The following is an 18,691-nucleotide window of genomic DNA, read 5'->3' as shown; positions in this document are numbered from 1 at the left end:
AATGCATGAGCTGTGCTGTCCTGATGATTGACTGATAGGATGGCCGAGGCCCCAGAGGTATGCACACTTGCCTTTAAGCTGTCCAGCCTGCGTTTGGGTTCCGACCCAACCATAAACTGTCATCCCGGTGTTTCACAGGCAGGGTGATTCATCAAAGTGTGTGCCGTCCCTCAGATGGATGTTAAACTGGGCATCCCATCTGCTCTAATTAGTTTGTGGATGTAAAGGATCCCATGGTTTCCTTTGTGAAGAGTAGACGAACTATCTTTGGCACCATGAACAAATTCCAAATTCCTGCCCCAACCAGCAGAGAGCATTGCATCAATGGCACAGCCACACCTTCAGTCAATGATGCTACCCCACAGCCTTGTGCTGCATACAAAACAAGAAGAACTAGCATCTGTTGAAGACAAAGTCTTCGATATCCCCCTCCATAGTAAATGAGGATGAACAAACTTATATTCTCTTAGCGTGTGCAATATGTATGTGAAGTTTCCCCTTCATCTGACCAGCTGTTCTGGAGAAGAAGATGTTTGAAGGTTTTTAGGGTAAATTCAATATGGCCACCAAACCATGTGACCTCTCAATTATAAATTAACAAACTTCTGAAAGGATGTCTTGGGGAAAGTGTATGTGAAATTTTTCCTCAAGCTGTCCAGCCGTTCTGGAGAAGATTTTAAAAATTTATTAATTTTTAATCCAAGATGGCTGACGAACCATGTGACCTATGACATCATAAATTTACATTCTGCCTCCAATCCTCCAGTGGAATACGTGTGTGAAGTTTCATGTTAATCGGATGAGGTATGTTTTTCTATCCAAGATGGCTGCCAAACCATGTGACTTGTGACATCATAATTTTTACTATGTATGCAGACATGACGGAAGATGATAGTTGCAAATTTTCGCTTCGTTAGGTTATGTGATTCCAGAGAAAACATTATTTAATATTTTTCTTGAATCCAACATGACTGCCAAACCATGTGACCTATCAATTAGAAAATATCAAAAGGCACCAATTCACCACTTGCTTGATATGTGTACCAAATTTCGGAAATATATCTTGAGGGGATTTGTAGTTAAGCTCCGGAAACGAAATGTGACGGACGGACGGACGGAACCCATTTCTATATCCCCCGCCAACTTTGTCGGTTGGCGGGGGATAAAAAGACAACCAGATGGTGTGGGGGTCGCTGTTACATGTGTTCTGGCAGTGGGAAAGCTTGGGACGATATCCTTGTCCTGGAAGAGTGGTTAAAGCCGAATATCAGGGATCACTTTTGAGAGGCCAACACCACATTGTCCCACATTATTCTGCTCACTGTGACATGGTCAAACAGAATAAAATGTTTCCCTTCAATTGCAGATCTTTTGACTTAATTGTTTGTCAGTTTATTCATTGTTCATAGTTAATTGGCTTAGTGGATCTGGGGAATGCAGACGTCATGGTTAGGGTGGTTGACTTGGGATCCTAGGGTCCTGCTTTCAAGCCCTGTTGGCTGCTGAATTAATACCAGGTGGGGTTGACTCCGCCTGTCATCCTTCCGAGGTCGGCAAAATGAGTACCAGTATGCTGGTAATAGGGACACTGCATCAGCGGCATAGCTGCATCCCTAATCAATGATGCAAGCAGCAGCCATAACGCTGCACTTGAAAGAGTGAGAACTGTGGAATTGATTGAATTTGAACTTGAACTAATTGTTTGTATTTCATTATCCATTTTACCAACCAGAATTCCATCATTATAGCATCCATTCTTTCAGGTGAACATTCATTCATCTGTCCACGTACTTTTGTGTATGCGATATTTCAAAAACCATTGAAAATTTAGCTTTCTTATTGCAGATATCTATTTCTCACAATATTATCTCAACCTGATTAGATCACGGCTGTGATTGGTTGAATTCTGTTTCCATGGAAACCATCTCGATAACTTGTGTGCGTGATATTTCAAAAACCGTTAAACATTTAGCTTTCATATTACACAGATCTATTCCTCATACCACCCAAAGAGACAGGGTACCTACAGTATAAGCTCATTGTTATATCTTCATTATACCAGTTTCCTTGTGAACAGCCATCTTAATAAGTGTCAATATCTTTAAGCAATATGATATTATTAAGAGCAAAATAGCAAGAGCATTTCATCAAACTAATTCCTCATGTTGTGGAGGCACAACTGAAGGTTCCCATTCTAACGAAAGATAACTTTTCCCATTTCTGATGAATAATTGATTATCGTCACTTTGGAACGCCATTATGATGTATTGTTCAATTGTTATGGTGGCTGTTGGGAAGCGTTTCATCACATGGACCCACCTGGAGACGATTCTGGTACATGCATTCCTTTTCAGTGTAGGTAGATTCGTACTTCTGGAAAACCTCTGACATTCTAGTGTACCACTGGAACACATTGATGTTTATCTCGGCATTGGTACGAGACAGAGTGACATGGTGTACGAGGAAGGATATCCTCTTGTGAGCGTCAAGCAATTGGCAATGAAGTTCCACCATGTCCTTCGCCTGAACCTGCAGCACATAAGCCTGGGGGATTGTGGATTATGGAAGAGGTTGACGGGAAAGCTTTCAGAACACTTTTTATGAATCAACAATAATAGCATCAGCAAACCACAACAAACACTGCACTGACATTGGACTATGAAAACTAAGTTTACCTGAAATACAGCTCAACCTAAATCGAAATGTAATCAAAGTACCTCTTACAAATCCTTACTATAATTCACAGAATGATGTGTGTGTGTGTGTGTGTGTGTGTGTGTGTGTGTGTGTGTGTGTGTGTGTGTGTGTGTGTGTGTGTGTGTGTGTGTGTGTGTGTGTGTGTGTGTGTGTGTGTGTGTGTGTGTGTCACACTACTCCTCTCTTACAGTTCTGGGCCAATTGCTCCAGACTTGCTACATAGGATCAGAAATGACCCCAATAAGTGTATCAGGGTGTTTTTATCTTTGTCAGTGGTCTTGGGGAGGGGGGTGGGGGAGTGGCACAAATTCTCTCGGTAAATGTGTATCATGTAGTGCCCCTCCAGGTGGGAGAGGGTAATACAATCCCACCCTTCACAGTCCAGTGCTGGATTCCTGTACCCACGTTTTCTAGTACAGTGAGGTGTTTTGAATCACACAGTGAGAGATATTTTGGAGAGGTATTTAAAATTATAAGTTTGAATAAAGACAATAACACAACACCACTGGCCGCTCCCTATGGTAGCAGGTGCTTCCAGTGGAACATAAAGCAAGACTCGAGGGCACACAGCTCATCTCACCTGCCTTGCATATCCATCCCATTTTTCCTCACTCACCTTTCAAAAATGCATAAGCATTTAACTACATTAATCCTCAAAGAGGTGGATAATTATTGGACTATACTGAAAATTTCTACTTCTTCTTTCATATTCAGTGCATGACTCCAGGTAGCATCATTTGCTGGAGGCACTGCTGTGCCACAGATGCAGTGCCCCCTTGAGGTGAGAGCAGGGATTTATAATTTGTCCATGGTGCCGGCATATACCTCACCTACTCCTCGCCAAGGACACTGTGGGATCTTTAACATTCACCAACTAATGCTGGCAGACAGGACACCCAGTTTAACATACTCCTGAGGGACGGCACACACACTGATGAATCGCCCTGCCTGTGAAACACCAGGATGACAGTTTATAGCTCGGTCTAGATTCAAACCAAGGCAATACAGCGAAGAGGATAATGTGCAAACCTCCAGGATATCTTACCAGCTTAGAAATTCCACTGTCATCTATATATTCCATTATTAAGTGCTCTATTTTTTATTTTTTGTTTCCAGCAATGCCAGAAAGCCTCAGCATTTGTAATCAAAAACCCAAAAGACTGAGCCTTTAGTAATTAATACTTTATACAATTGAAATTCGAACGATGAAAGGCAGAAGCAGTTATTTCAACTGCCATCACAAAAGCATGTGCAATAACTGAAGAAAATGAAGTCCAGAGGGTTCTGTTTTTTATGGTGTATTTGTCATCCAAGCGAAAATCTTCGTTCAGGAAGACTTGCTGAATGTAATATGTATGAGAAACCAGTGAATAATTTCATACATTTATATAGCCCTGTGGCGAAGCAGCAAGTAATTTTAAAACAAATCTTTGAGAGGACACGCGTACAGATACAGACACAGGCATGCATGCACACACACTACCAAAGGTTAACAGATGCCTATTGGCTTGTCTTGCCTTTGGACCACCAGGGTAGCATTGACAACACAGGATTTTTTGCGAAATTAATTCTCATAACTGATTGTAGCATTTGAAAGAACAATAAAAGATCACTTTCACACTCGGCATTGTGCACACTTTTCATTGAAAAATTTTCTGCTTACTTTGAGTTGCATAAGCTCCTTTGTGTTTGCTGGGATTGAGAGCACTGTATTCGCAATATTTTCAAATTCATTGCAAAGTCTGGCAAAAGAAGATGGGCAGACATTATAAAGATAAAATAAAAAACATATATATATATATATATATATATATATATATATATATATTCACAGTAAATAAATTTTTATAAAAAAATACAATTTATATATTTTTAAATTTAAAAAATGCATTGTTTTTGTCATTGCTCAATTTTGCCAATGCAGAATCTCAGAGACTGCTTGGCTTTCCAAGATGTTCTTGCATCATTAGAGTGAACCTGCACTGAAGTTTTGCACCTGATATTGGATTAGTGTCCTTGACCTACTTTTTCCGGATTGTGACCTAATTAACAAAAAACACCTTTTTCATCATAATTTGAATAATTTTATTTTCCCCATTTTCAGTGTTGTTTTATGAATAGATTATAGATATGGACAGATTTTCTTCATTTACACCCCATCCCTAAATGTTGAAAGTCAAGGTCATATGGCGGTCCAAGGAAAAAAAACATAGCCATCCTTGGATCACAGGGCAAGGGTAAGCCTCCCCTGACTAGGGGATTGCGAAGGGTAAGCCCTTTAGACCAATTAAGGGGTTTAAAGGTTTCGAAAATAGGACATGGTATATGAATCCCCTCCCCTCCACCACTCCCCCAGCCGAGGGTTCTGATTGAGCTCATACATGTAGGTGAAGGACATGAGTAGATGTCATTATACTTTCACATGAATCACAAATACATTTGTAGATTGAGAACAGATCGACACAGTATATTGGATTTGAACCTGAGATCTCACCATCTGAAGCTGTTTGCTCAAACGGAAATACCAAATTGGCCTTTGGACTGGTGATGTAAACAAAGATTGCAAATGTAAATTTCAATGAGTATGTATCATACCCCATCATTTAACAACAGGGCAAAAGTGAATTGATTTACAATTTCATCAAAGGATTTACTCTATACCTTTATAAACCTACACTTGTATGCAGACGCACCAAAAGTGGACAGCTCACTACTAACTCATGGCACATCCCTTTACCTATACCCATAATACATTATGAAGCAGAGACAGAGAAAATTACAATGCAAGCAGGCAGTGAAGAACATATTGAATTCATTGTTCCCCAAGTATGAAATCCTGGAAAAGATTGAAAGGAAAATAGATATAACCCAAAGAGGACAACTCACCGCTTGTTATCCTCGTTCAGAGCATTTGTCATGTGTGATAATGTCTTGTTAACCAGAGCTTGCACTTGTTTTACCAGGAACGAAATGAGATCCTCACAATGAACCTCAAACATACCCAACCTAAATACCTGGTACAGGAAAGCACAATAATATCATTATTATATTCACATACTGGAGTTCTTTGTTGAACTCTTCAGAATCTTAAGTGAAAGAGTGAGATAATATTTTTACTCTGTGTGCCCTGTCTGGCAGTCAAACAAAATTGAAAATCATTTAAAACAGGAAACTTCCTTTTTTTAAGGATGTCCAAAAGGACACAAACAACAGGCATGGATAATTATAGTTTAAGGTGTAAAGTGAGGTGTTTAAAGACGGTGCATCAACGGTGGTAAACTTCCAAAAAAAACAACCTTTTTTTTGTCTTGCTTTCCCCCGTCCTGAAGGAACAAAGTGCAAAGGGGTCAACCCAACAAGGGGGTCACTATTCCATGTAGCTGGGCATGTGGATTAACAGTTACTTGTTTTAACTACAGCCTTGAAAATGTTCATTTTATTTCAATTGAATTATATACTTGAACACTGGAGAACACAAATGGCCTTGTTCACACTTTCTAACATCTTCATTTTAGCAGTACTTGGGCAAAATATTATGCCATCTCAACAAATCAAATTTTCCATGCACTCTCGGGACAGTGGAATACTGAGATATTTTTTCGATACAAAGTCAAGGCTCAAGGAAGAACTTGAACACAGAAAGAATCAGAATGCAACAGAACAAAATGAACAGTAGAAAGGGAAGGGGAAACACTGACAGCAGGGCCGAAGAACAAAATAGATGGAGACAGACAAACAAGGGATGGAGGATGAGGTGTGGAGGAGAATGCAAGGGCTGAATAAGATGGATACAGAAGCAAGCTCTCAGGAAGGAAAAACTGGAAATTTGAAGAGGGAAGGGGAGAGCTGTGGGTGGTGTGACGGAGGTAGAAATTATCATCGTTTTGGAAGGGGATGATCTGAGATGGTGGTGAACAGGTCTTGAAAACCTTCAAACCTTGAGGGAAGGTCTTGAAAACCTGGAGTGGGAAAATGATTCAAGAGAATGTGGAAGTTGGTTTCACAGGTGGGAGAAAAGAGATAATGAATAGAGGTGGGCAATGATTCTGGATTTGGTGGGTTGTACCAGAAGGGGGTTGCTGGTGGATTGCATGCACCCCACAGAAACCTGGGGGACAAAGCATGGGTAGGGCAGAGGGTGCAAGACCAGAAAGGAGGCAGAAGACAGAGAGACCACCAACCTGTCTGTTATGGCAAAGTGATAGACCCATAGACTCAGCTTCATTTCAGGAGAGTCAAATGATCTTGAGGGCCTTGGTTTCCAAGGCATCATGCCGAGCAAGGTGTGAAGCCCAGAGTATTCCATCAAGCTGTGAATGAAGGAGTTGTAGGTGGATAAGAGTTCAGGTGTGCAAAGGAAGGACTTTGCGCGATGGACGGTGCCCAGTCGGCAACTGGCTTTGGATACCAACTTTGAAATGTGGTTTGCCCAAAAAATATCATAGCTGATAATGAGACCCAAGAGTTTGAATGAATGAACTTCTTCGTGAGGATTTTAAAGAAAGTTGATGGGTAGGTTTGCCACATGGTCCTTTTGGGCGATGGAGATAGAGATAGAGATAGAGAGATTTGTCAGGTTTTGATTGGCTTGTGATTTTGTCAAGGTCTGAAGAGGGGTAATAGGCTGCAGCCTGTCTATTTGAAGAATAAGGGATGCCACAACAGAGGGTGGTGTCATCAGGAAAGAGATAAAGAGGATTTTCATAGAGTCAAAGAGATCGTTGATGAAGATTTGGAATAGGACGTAACCTAGACCTCTGCATTGGGGCACTCCAGCCTTGACAGGGAGAGGAGATGAAAGGATTCCATTGAAAGCCACACATTGACTCCAAGATCATAGAGGAAGTCAGTAAGACAAGAGTGGATTTGGCCTTTGATGCCATAGGCAGACAGTTTGGCAAGAGCAAGGTGGGATGCTAGACTGTATGGAAAGCTTGAGATAAATTTCAAGAGAGAGCCTGTTTTCATGTCTGATGTTGAGGGCCTCCATCCATTACCTTGGACATGCTGCTTCTACTCTCCCAATAGAGTGACCAGGTCTGAATCTGAATTGATTATCTGAGATGAGGCTGTTGGAGAAAAGGAATGATTTTATGTCATCTCTGATGGATTCCATGACCTTGTTGATGTCTGCAGTTCAGGGGATCCGTTTTTGCATCTTTTTATGTAAAGCATCGGTTTCGAGGATGTACTGTGTGAGTAATATGCAAATTTTGAAATGATGTGTGTATGCTAACGAGATCTTTTGCACATGTGTTGTGTGTGTGTTTTCAGTGACCCTCTTCTTCTCGTCACGGGACTTTTAGACTGTCATTGCTTGTGTGAAATCTGAGATTCAAATCAAAATGATTCAAAAGCATGAAATCTATGATTAAAGTTTGAAATAAGATGATGTAAAGGACGGTGCATCAATGGCGATAAGCTTGCAAAAAAAGTTGTAGATTTTTTTTTTTACAGCCTTTAAAACTTTTATTTTATTTCATTCGAATTATATACTTGAACACTAGAAGACAAATCCCCTTGCTGACACTTCCAAAAAATCTCCAGTTCAGCAGTACATCTGCCAAATTCTACGCCATCTTGACCAATCAAATTTGCCACTCCAGGGGTGGAGGAATATTTCGAGATTCAGACAAAATGGCAGCTCATGCTCGAAAATGCAAAGCAAGAGTGGAAATAACCCTTCCCATGTCCCCTTTTGTCACGACTGTGCAGGGTGAGGTGTTCTATGAACTCTCTACTTGTTTCGAGCATTAATGTTTTATGTGCATTTCTAATTACTTGTTCAATGTTTCTTGAACAGTGAAAGAACATTCTTTATTACATATTCACTTTAATTATGAATCTACTGACTCAAGTAAATGTTCAGCTTTAAAAAATAAAAAAGTGCACATTTAGGAAGGAAAAAAATGCGAGTTTATATCAACAGATACACCACCGCCCTTCAAGAGAATATGGCAGGTTGTCCACCCTGGGTAGTACCAATAAGTATGCAAAATTTGGTGTGGATCAGGCCAGACTTGTTGATTTTTATGATTTTCAGATCTCTATCTCTATCTCTATCTCTATCTCTATCTCTATCTCTATCTCTATCTCTATCTCTATCTCTATCTCTCTCTCTCTCTCTCTCTCTCTCTCTCTCTCTCTCTCTCTCTCTCTCTCTCTCTCTCTCTCTCTTTCTCTTTCTCTCTCTCTCTCTCTCTCTCTCTCTCTCTCTCTCTCTCTCTCTCTCTCTCTCTCTCGTGCAGCCTGTGGCTGCTGGTTGCATCATTGGTTGGGAAGCAGCCATGCCACTGATGCAGTGTCCCCCTTCCCAGTACACTGGTACTCATTTTGCTGACTTCGGAAGGATGACAGGCTGAGTCAACCTCCTGGTGTATTAATTCAGTGGCCAACAGGGCTTGAACTCACGACCCTAGGATCCCAAGCCACCACCCTAACCACGAAGCCAACACCGGGCTTTGATTTTCAGATGCACATACATATATACAGAGAATTTCCTTATTTAACATAGTCTGATTCTTCAGCTTGGGGAATATCCCTGGAGATACATACCTTCTGTGAGGTGAGCTCTACATCCTTAATGCAGCTCTTTTGACGTGAAACCTCATAAACAAACTCTTCAAATGAGTGTTCCTGGCTAAGGAACTCCTCCAGCTCAGCTTCGGCCTGTTGGGTTACAAGTGCCGAATGTCGATCGAACAGTCGCACCTGCTCCAGCAGAGCCAAGCTGTGTTGAGCCAGCTCGGCTCTGACCCGCTGCTTTTCTCTCTCAATGACTTCATCCAGAATGACAGCATTGAGGTTTTTCTTTCCTTCCTACAAAATGACACAAAAATAAAGAAGCAATTGGTTATGAGACTGTACAGTTGACAAGCATTTTGGATATCCTCTGATTTCAGTGGCATGGAAGGGGTGGCTGAGGTGGGATGGGGTTGATGGAGGGGAGAAGGGAAACATGCTGACAGTGAAGAATGAGAAACAGGTAGACACCATTGGCAAGAGAAAGAATGAACAAAAAAAAAGAGAGAATTGGGACGGGAGGGCTGAGATAGTTGAACCTGAGAGGGTGTGCTTCATTTCACTTGAAGTTCTAGAGGGAAGATTTAACTTTGAGGAAGTTGATTCCATAGGTGAGGGAAAAGTAAGCAGTCAACCTGGATTTGAAATGGATGATTAGGGGTCACTGGAATAACACTTGCATTCTGAAGAGCCACAAAGGGCTGAAAGAGCAAAGGGAGTAAACCATAAGAGAGGCTGTGGAAAACAGAAAGGCCATCAACCTCTCTGCATCGAGAGAACAGCAGGTTTTATGAATGTGCTTCCTTATACGAGATGGCAATGATCTTGGGAGCTTTGGATTCCACAGTATCCAGAAAGGACTGGTGTGAAATGTCAGCACCAGCCCATCTGGCATTGCAGTTTTCCACTGAGCTAGTCTTGGTGGCAATGAGAAGTTCAGATTTTCCAACGAAGCACTTAGAATGATGGAAGATACTCAGTCTGAGGCTGGCTTTTGAGGTTAACTTTATAAATGGGCTGTCCAGGAGAGGTTGTGGTTGATTGTTAAGGCCCGGTCACACCTTGACGTTTTAGCCAACGTATGCCGATTTTTGAATTTTTTTTCTAAAACGCTGGCACACGTTGAATACGTTATGGGTAAGTTTTGATAATATTGAGAGCACGCTGAAAAACACTGCCATATGTCGTTGTACGCTGGCTTTAAACGTTGTACTTTTTGGTTGTCCTCAAATTTTTTCATGCTTGAAATTTCACGACGTATGCCGGCGTATGACTCACACGTTCCACTACGCTGGCCACAAGTTGTATGCACGGTCTGCGATCGTTGACAGACGTCAACACATGCTACTTGTAAGTTAATCATAAGTTGAGACACGCCGAGGTAATGTTTAGCGTACCCGAAACTTATTTCTAACCAATGATTAACGTGTTGTTGGCACGTTACGCGATCGTTGCCACACATCGACAGACGTTACTTTTAAGTTACTCATAGGCTGAAAGACGTCAGTATAATGGATCGTCCTTGCGTCAGCGTCCACGGCCACGGCCAGGACACTTATTTGCAGCATTCTTCAAGCTTTTCTTCGGCATGACGAGGATGTTCACACTTCGATGTCTAGCTTGGCTATGATTCCAATTGTCCATCAGCAGCGTCTATTTAAAATAGTCGAGTTTGAGCGTTTTAACACGTTCAGAAGAAACGCTTCAAATTTACAAACCCCAGCGTCAAAAAACAAAGGCGAGTGACAGCAATTTAAATCGTTCATTGTAAACATTGAAAATAGCTGAGTGGTACCGTTTAAAAGTCGTTGAGTGTAAAAAATCCAATTGTTGAGCGCAAGCGTCTACTTTCAATAGTGGAGATGCAGCCATTTAAATCGTTGAGTGGCAGCCTATGAATTGCAAACCCCACGTCACTGGCAAAGATAAACTGCCACACGATATGGATAAGTTAGGCTATCGTTGGGCATAGTTTGTGAACGCCGGCTTCACGATAATTATTCGTTGATATATCGTATCTATAAGTAAATCAAAGCGCTCTATGCACATTATTAGTTCATTGTGCATTTGTCCAACCCGTTATGAATAGACCTAAATCGTAAAAACAAGCTATAGCTCATTGTTGAAAAAGCCTCATAAAAAATTAGCCACGAAGAACTTCGAACAATGGCGAAAAGATGTCTCCTACCCGTGGACACGCGGACGCAAGGACGATCCATCATAACCCACACCCTCCCCCTCACACTCACCTACTACTGCCAACATGAACAAACTACTACTAATACTAATACTAATACTAATACTAATACTGATACTGATACTGTTACTGCTGACATGGACATCGACTCAAAAAGGACTCGAAAACACTGTTGGGTTCCCCTTTTAGGAACACCATTTTTATATACCAATTCCCAAAACCGCTGGGAACACGTCTTTATATGGCAGTTGTAAGCTAGAAACACGTTCATTTATTTTTTTTTTTGTCGACCGGAAGACGTCATTTGAATACGTCTACATACGTCGATGTGTGTTGGGACTACATAAAGAATTGGTTCAAAGCACGTCAAACATAAGTTAGAAATAAGTTTCGCGTAAAAAAGACATTACCGCGACCTGTTTCGACTTATGAGTAGCTTATAAGTAGCGTTTGTGGACGTGTGTAAGCGTCCACATATCGTGTGTAAAACTTATCCCCATCGCATGCGGAACGTGTGTCATACGCCGAGTACGTCCAAAAATTTTAAACATGTTTAAAATTTCTTGACGTACTCTGCTTACTACGACGTATGATAGCGTACTTTAGCGTTCTACTCACGTATACCAAACTTACTCATACCGTATTTGACGAGCCCCAACGTTTTAGACACATTTTTCTTAGGTCGGCATACGTTGGCAAGATCGCCAAGGTGTGACCGCGATGTTGTCACTTCCATTTCTACGGCAGTTATGATTCGAATCGTTGTGCGTCAGCCTTTTAATAGGCTACGTCACGACATCGTCGGCGATGCGTGCAACGCGCTATGCCTAAGTTAGACTATCGTTGGGCATAGGTTGTGTAGGCCGACAACAGGTTCAGCATTCGTTGGTATAAGTTATCTATAACACAACGAAACGTTCTGTGTCCGTTACCAATGCGTTTTACATAAGACCAAGTCGCTATGAATACGTCCGAATCTTTAAAAAAAAAACATCAAAAGTTCAACGTAAGCCAGCGTTTTACATACATTTTAATACGTTGCAATCGCTGGCTAAAACGTCAAGGTGTGACCGGGCCTTTAGGCCCAGAAGTTTAAGAGCCTGTACCTTTCTCAGTTGTTGACCAAGGAAGTAGTTTGGTGGGTTTGCAACATGATCCTTCTCAAGTGAGATTTGCCTGCGTATAATAGCATGTTCCATGTGTCTAACTAGCATCTGATCCTTTTTGGTCTTTGGAGAGGGGTGGAGTTGCTTCTCCTGGTCTGTGGTTATGATGGTGGTAACAATATTGCATAATGTTTAATAATCTACAGAGCTGAGGATAAGGCTTAACAGAGCATCTGAGAGGTCATTTACGTATTTGAGGAACAAAACTGGACCTGAGACACTGCTTAAAGATATTCCAGCCTCAATTGGTTGAAGAGATTGTTTCTGATTCTGAACCTCCAAAAAAAGAGACAGAGAGAGAGAGACAGAGAGACAGAGAGACAGAGAGACAGAGAGACAGAGAGACAGAGAGACAGAGAGACAGAGAGACAGAGAGACAGAGAGACAGAGAGACAGAGAGACAGAGAGACAGAGAGAGAGAGAGAGAGACAGAGAGAGAGAGAGAGAGAGAGAGAGAGAGAGAGAGAGAGAGAGAGAGAGAGATTCAAAGATCAGTTACAGTGACAGTCTTTTCATGGCTTGATTGCTCATCATCAGTTCAGATTCTCTATCAGCTACAATAATGGATTCCATGATTTGCTGAGAACTGAAAGCAATATTATTGGTGTGTAGTTGAGTGGATATGTTTTTGCAGCCTTCCTTTGTATTGAAATTATGTTGACTTACTTCTCGGCAGATGGAAAGGTGACAGCCTTAAGGTGAAGGACAAGCCAGAGAGAGAGGGAAAGGGAAAGAGCGAAAAAGAGGGGGGAAAAGAGGGGGAAAGAGTGGGAGAGGGGGGTGGAGAGGGAAAAAGAAGGGAGGAAGAAAAAGAGGGAGAAAAAGAAAAAGAGGGGGTAAAAGAAAAAGAGGGGTAAAAGAAAAAGAGGGGGGAAAGAAAAAGAGGGAAAGAAAGAGAGAAAGAAACAGAGAGAGAGAAAGATAGAGAAAGAGAGAAAGAGAAAGAGAGAGAGAATGAGAGAGAGAATAAGAAAAAGAGAAAGAAAGAAAGAGAAAAAAAAAGAGAGAAAAAGAGAGAGAAAGAGAAAGAGAGAGGGAAAGGGAAAGTGAAAGTGAAAGAGAAAGAAAGAGAGGGAAAGGGAAAGTGAAAGGGAAAGAAAGAGAGGCAACAGCAGAAAAAAACAAAATTGATGTTATCTGGGCCTCATCACCAAGGACATATGAGGTTGGTCAAAACTTTGTCCATATTCTCAGGTGAAATTATTACCATGTTCAGGGGTCTCATTTGTTAGTTCCTGCTTCTGGAGATTAACAATTCCATGGTGATTTTCAAAAAGAGGAAGTTCTTAAATGCAGATATTCTGAAATATCATGTCCAATTCCCAGTGACATCTCAATCACATGAAGTCATAGAACAAACAAAAATATACTTTTGGCATTCACTCTTGGTGAAAATGAATCGACTACTATGACGACCACTACTACTACTTTGACGGACCCAGTTATTCCCACCCCCTTGTGGAGTCGGCCGGAGAACGTTTTTGACCCAAGCCTTTCATGAACCAGCTTGGATGTTCGAGTGAAGGTAGCAGGAACTTTAAAATTTGTTATGGGTGTTGGCAATAACTCACCTATTCCTTGAGAAAGATGCTATGGGAACAAATAGCAGCAGATAGGTATACTCTGATGGATGGGGGAGTAATGGGGGACACACATTGATGGACTGCGTTGCTCTGCATGTCTAAAACAGGGTAACAGTCTATAACTGGGTTGACCTTATGTGTATATACAGGTAACATAATCTATTTTTTTTTTTAATGATGCATATTAAAAGCCCATTTTATTTCTGAAAATGTTCACAAATAACAAAAACCTGATTTTGAAATCACTTTTGTGCAGTAACTTGGGTCACGTGACATGACTGCTGAAACACAAGGTGCATAATTTCGGAAAATCAAAAAATTCCTTTGTTTCCGACTTGAAAATATTTGAATTATTCACAATGTTTGGTGGGTTTGCAACATGATCCTTCTCAAGTGAGATTTGCCTGCGTATAATAGCATGTTCCATGTGTCTAACTAGCATCTGATCCTTTTTGGTCTTTGGAGAGGGGTGGAGTTGCTTCTCCTGGTCTGTGGTTATGATGGTGGTAACAATATTGCATAATGTTTAATAATCTACAGAGCTGAGGATAAGGCTTAACAGAGCATCTGAGAGGTCATTTACATATTTGAGGAACAAAACTGGACCTGAGACACTACTTAAAGATATTCCAGCCTCAATTGGTTGAAGAGATTGTTTCTGATTCTGAACCTCCAAAAAAAGAGACAGAGAGAGAGAGACAGAGAGACAGAGAGAGAGAGACAGAGAGACAGAGAGACAGAGAGACAGAGAGACAGAGAGACAGAGAGACAGAGAGACAGAGAGACAGAGAGACAGAGAGAGAGAGAGAGAGAGAGAGAGAGAGAGAGAGAGAGAGAGAGAGAGAGAGAGATTCAAAGATCAGTTACAGTGACAGTCTTTTCATGGCTTGATTGCTCATCATCAGTTCAGATTCTCTATCAGCTACAATAATGGATTCCATGATTTGCTGAGAACTGAAAGCAATATTATTGGTGTGTAGTTGAGTGGATATGTTTTTGCAGCCTTCCTTTGTATTGAAATTATGTTGACTTACTTCTCGGCAGATGGAAAGGTGACAGCCTTAAGGTGAAGGACAAGCCAGAGAGAGAGGGAAAGGGAAAGAGCGAAAAAGAGGGGGGAAAAGAGGGGGAAAGAGTGGGAGAGGGGGTGGAGAGGGAAAAAGAAGGGAGGAAGAAAAAGAGGGAGAAAAAGAAAAAGAGGGGGTAAAAGAAAAAGAGGGGTAAAAGAAAAAGAGGGGGAAAGAAAAAGAGGGAAAGAAAGAGAGAAAGAAACAGAGAGAGAGAAAGATAGAGAAAGAGAGAAAGAGAAAGAGAGAGAGAATGAGAGAGAGAATAAGAAAAAGAGAAAGAAAGAAAGAGAAAAAAAAAGAGAGAAAAAGAGAGAGAAAGAGAAAGAGAGAGGGAAAGGGAAAGTGAAAGTGAAAGAGAAAGAAAGAGAGGGAAAGGGAAAGTGAAAGGGAAAGAAAGAGAGGCAACAGCAGAAAAAAACAAAATTGATGTTATCTGGGCCTCATCACCAAGGACATATGAGGTTGGTCAAAACTTTGTCCATATTCTCAGGTGAAATTATTACCATGTTCAGGGGTCTCATTTGTTAGTTCCTGCTTCTGGAGATTAACAATTCCATGGTGATTTTCAAAAAGAGGAAGTTCTTAAATGCAGATATTCTGAAATATCATGTCCAATTCCCAGTGACATCTCAATCACATGAAGTCATAGAACAAACAAAAATATACTTTTGGCATTCACTCTTGGTGAAAATGAATCGACTACTATGACGACCACTACTACTACTTTGACGGACCCAGTTATTCCCACCCCCTTGTGGAGTCGGCCGGAGAACGTTTTTGACCCAAGCCTTTCATGAACCAGCTTGGATGTTCGAGTGAAGGTAGCAGGAACTTTAAAATTTGTTATGGGTGTTGGCAATAACTCACCTATTCCTTGAGAAAGATGCTATGGGAACAAATAGCAGCAGATAGGTATACTCTGATGGATGGGGGAGTAATGGGGGACACACATTGATGGACTGCGTTGCTCTGCATGTCTAAAACAGGGTAACAGTCTATAACTGGGTTGACCTTATGTGTATATACAGGTAACATAATCTATTTTTTTTTTTAATGATGCATATTAAAAGCCCATTTTATTTCTGAAAATGTTCACAAATAACAAAAACCTGATTTTGAAATCACTTTTGTGCAGTAACTTGGGTCACGTGACATGACTGCTGAAACACAAGGTGCATAATTTCGGAAAATCAAAAAATTCCTTTGTTTCCGACTTGAAAATATTTGAATTATTCACAATGTATCAGAATGAAATGTTATTCTGGAGAAAACATTCATTTCATGGTGCAAATGTAAAAAGACCCCTCTATGATTAACTTCCTGCTTGATCACAGCTATTAGCCGAGGCAGCAAGTGCAAACAATCAATTCTCACTTCGCCGTCACAACCTGATGTATACAAAAATAATATAAGGAACCTTTTTTATTCTTTAGAGCTGTGCGATGAGAATTTTAATCAAAATTTATTGTTAAACTTTTGCTGAAGTTAAATTACTTAAAGAAACAATTACACTTTGCAAAAGCCCCAAATTTAATCAAAATTTGAGCAGAATGTTTCAACTCCGTGTTCATCTCCAGCGCTCGTGTAACCAACCCTTCCCTCTGTTCACAACGAACTCCTCCCTCATACCCAGCTATAAACTGTCATTCCTAGGCCCTAGAGGTATGCACATTTGCATACCTGTCCAGCCTGCGTTTGGATCCGAACCCAGCTATAAACTGTCATTCCAGTGTTTCACCCGCATGGTGATTCATCAATGTGTGTGCCGTCCCTCGGATGGACGTTAAACTGGGCGTCCCATCTGCATGCATTAGTTGGTGGACGTTAAAGATCCCATGGTGTCCTTCGCAAAGAGTAGGCGAGCTTTCGCCAGCACTCTGGACCAAATTCAAAATTCCTGCACCAACTTCCTGAGTCGGAGTGGCAACCCCACCAGGGTTGTAGCCGAGTTACTGCTTCAGCCCCACGATGATGATGATGATGATGATGATGATGATGATGATGATGATGATGATGATGATGATGATGATGATGATGATGATGATGATGATGATGATGATGATGATGATGATGATGATGATGATGATGATGATGATGATGATGATTAAAATTAGTCCAAATTATAAATGTGCATGTAAATAACATTTACATGCACATTTATACTATTCATTATCGTTTTTTCATAGATTCATTATATCATTACATAGTTCTTCTTGCAAATGTAAGGCAAGATACTTTCCCTTTCTGAGACTATTCTCTCTCAAAGGAAAGAACAAACCCAGAATGGGAAGAAATACATTTGTTTCATAATTCCCCTTTCATTTTCCCAACTTAAAAAAAAAATCAGCGAAAATCAATTTCAATGGAGGCCACACAAAAACAAAACGACACTCACCTTCAATGAATAGAGTTTTGTCTCCACTCGAGGCACTGCTTCAACAGTCCTGACCATGGTGTCATAAACATTGGTCAGGATTGCCTCAAAATCATCGATTGCTGGTTCGAACACGATGGAACCATTTTTCGCTTTTAGCCTCAGGAAAATTCCTGCGTGCTCGTATGCACGAATCGAAGTCTGTAGGCCAAGAGAGAGTTCATTTAGAACATTTTTCAGACATTTTGTAAATATTGTTACGGTTGTGGGGGTAGATGGAGGAATTTCATCGGAAAGTTAGGATTGATTAGAGTTGTGTGGCCCGTGGACGTGTAAGAGACATCTCAATTTAATTCAGTAGGGAAACTGTGAGCTTAAGTGTTTTGTGTCACCACACAGGGGGTGGTATGGTGTCAATTCGATAGGAATTAAGGATAAGTTCACCCAGTAAGTAACTGCCCCCTGTGACTTTTCTCTATGTTTTTGTAATACAAACCATGGAAGAATTGTGTTTTTATAACATGACCAAGTTGGCAAGAAGCCCCGCCTCCAAGGGTGACGGCAGGCGAAGTCACTGTGAGCTTAAGTGTTTTGTGTCACCACACAGGGGGTGGTATGGTGTCAATTCGATAGGAATTAAGGATAAGTTCACCCAGTAAGTAACTGCCCCCTGTGACTTTTCCCTATGTTTTTGTAATACAAACCATGGAAGAATTGTGTTTTTATAACATGACCAAGTTGGCAAGAAGCCCCGCCTCCAAGGGTGACGGCAGGCGAAGTCACGCCCCTGAGGCTGATGATTGATGGGTGTGACATTAGTGGCAAAAATAATATGAGGGCATAGGAGGTAGGCGATCAGAGAGGGCAGGGAAGCAGCTCGTAGTAAAAAGGAACACACGAGCATGGAGTGAGGGGCACACGCGGTCGAGAGAGAACGTAGCTAGGAATGTAAGAACAGGGCTTTACAGCTGGCTTTCCTTCGACACGTAAAGAAGACGGCACGATTCTCGTATTCGTGCTGAGGCAATTTGGCTCACGTGGTGAAGCGAGATGCTGGCCATCGACTCTTGGCTGGTCGTATG

At 41.2% G+C, this 18,691-nt stretch overlaps 1 protein-coding gene across 1 annotated transcript in view; it reads right to left on the bottom strand.

Annotated features, from left to right (window-relative positions):
- DNAH7 (dynein axonemal heavy chain 7) overlaps window positions 1-18,691 on the bottom strand; it is a 134,050-nt gene that overhangs the window by 96,378 nt on the left and 18,981 nt on the right. The window contains exons 9-13 of the mRNA XM_085872932.1: window positions 17,631-17,810; window positions 9,253-9,516; window positions 5,584-5,711; window positions 4,361-4,439; window positions 2,320-2,544 (exon numbers count right to left, since the gene is read on the bottom strand). Coding sequence (XP_085729058.1) covers window positions 2,320-2,544; window positions 4,361-4,439; window positions 5,584-5,711; window positions 9,253-9,516; window positions 17,631-17,810 — 876 coding nt within the window. The remainder of the gene's footprint in view (window positions 1-2,319; window positions 2,545-4,360; window positions 4,440-5,583; window positions 5,712-9,252; window positions 9,517-17,630; window positions 17,811-18,691) is intronic.

This window comes from Eptatretus burgeri, chromosome 3, assembly GCF_056783735.1.
Source record: "Eptatretus burgeri isolate ZD-2024b chromosome 3, Ebu_testis_v1, whole genome shotgun sequence".
Taxonomy (NCBI): domain Eukaryota; kingdom Metazoa; phylum Chordata; class Myxini; order Myxiniformes; family Myxinidae; genus Eptatretus; species Eptatretus burgeri.
Note: the sequence above shows the minus strand (reverse complement) of the source record. Positions and strands in the feature narration are given on the sequence as shown.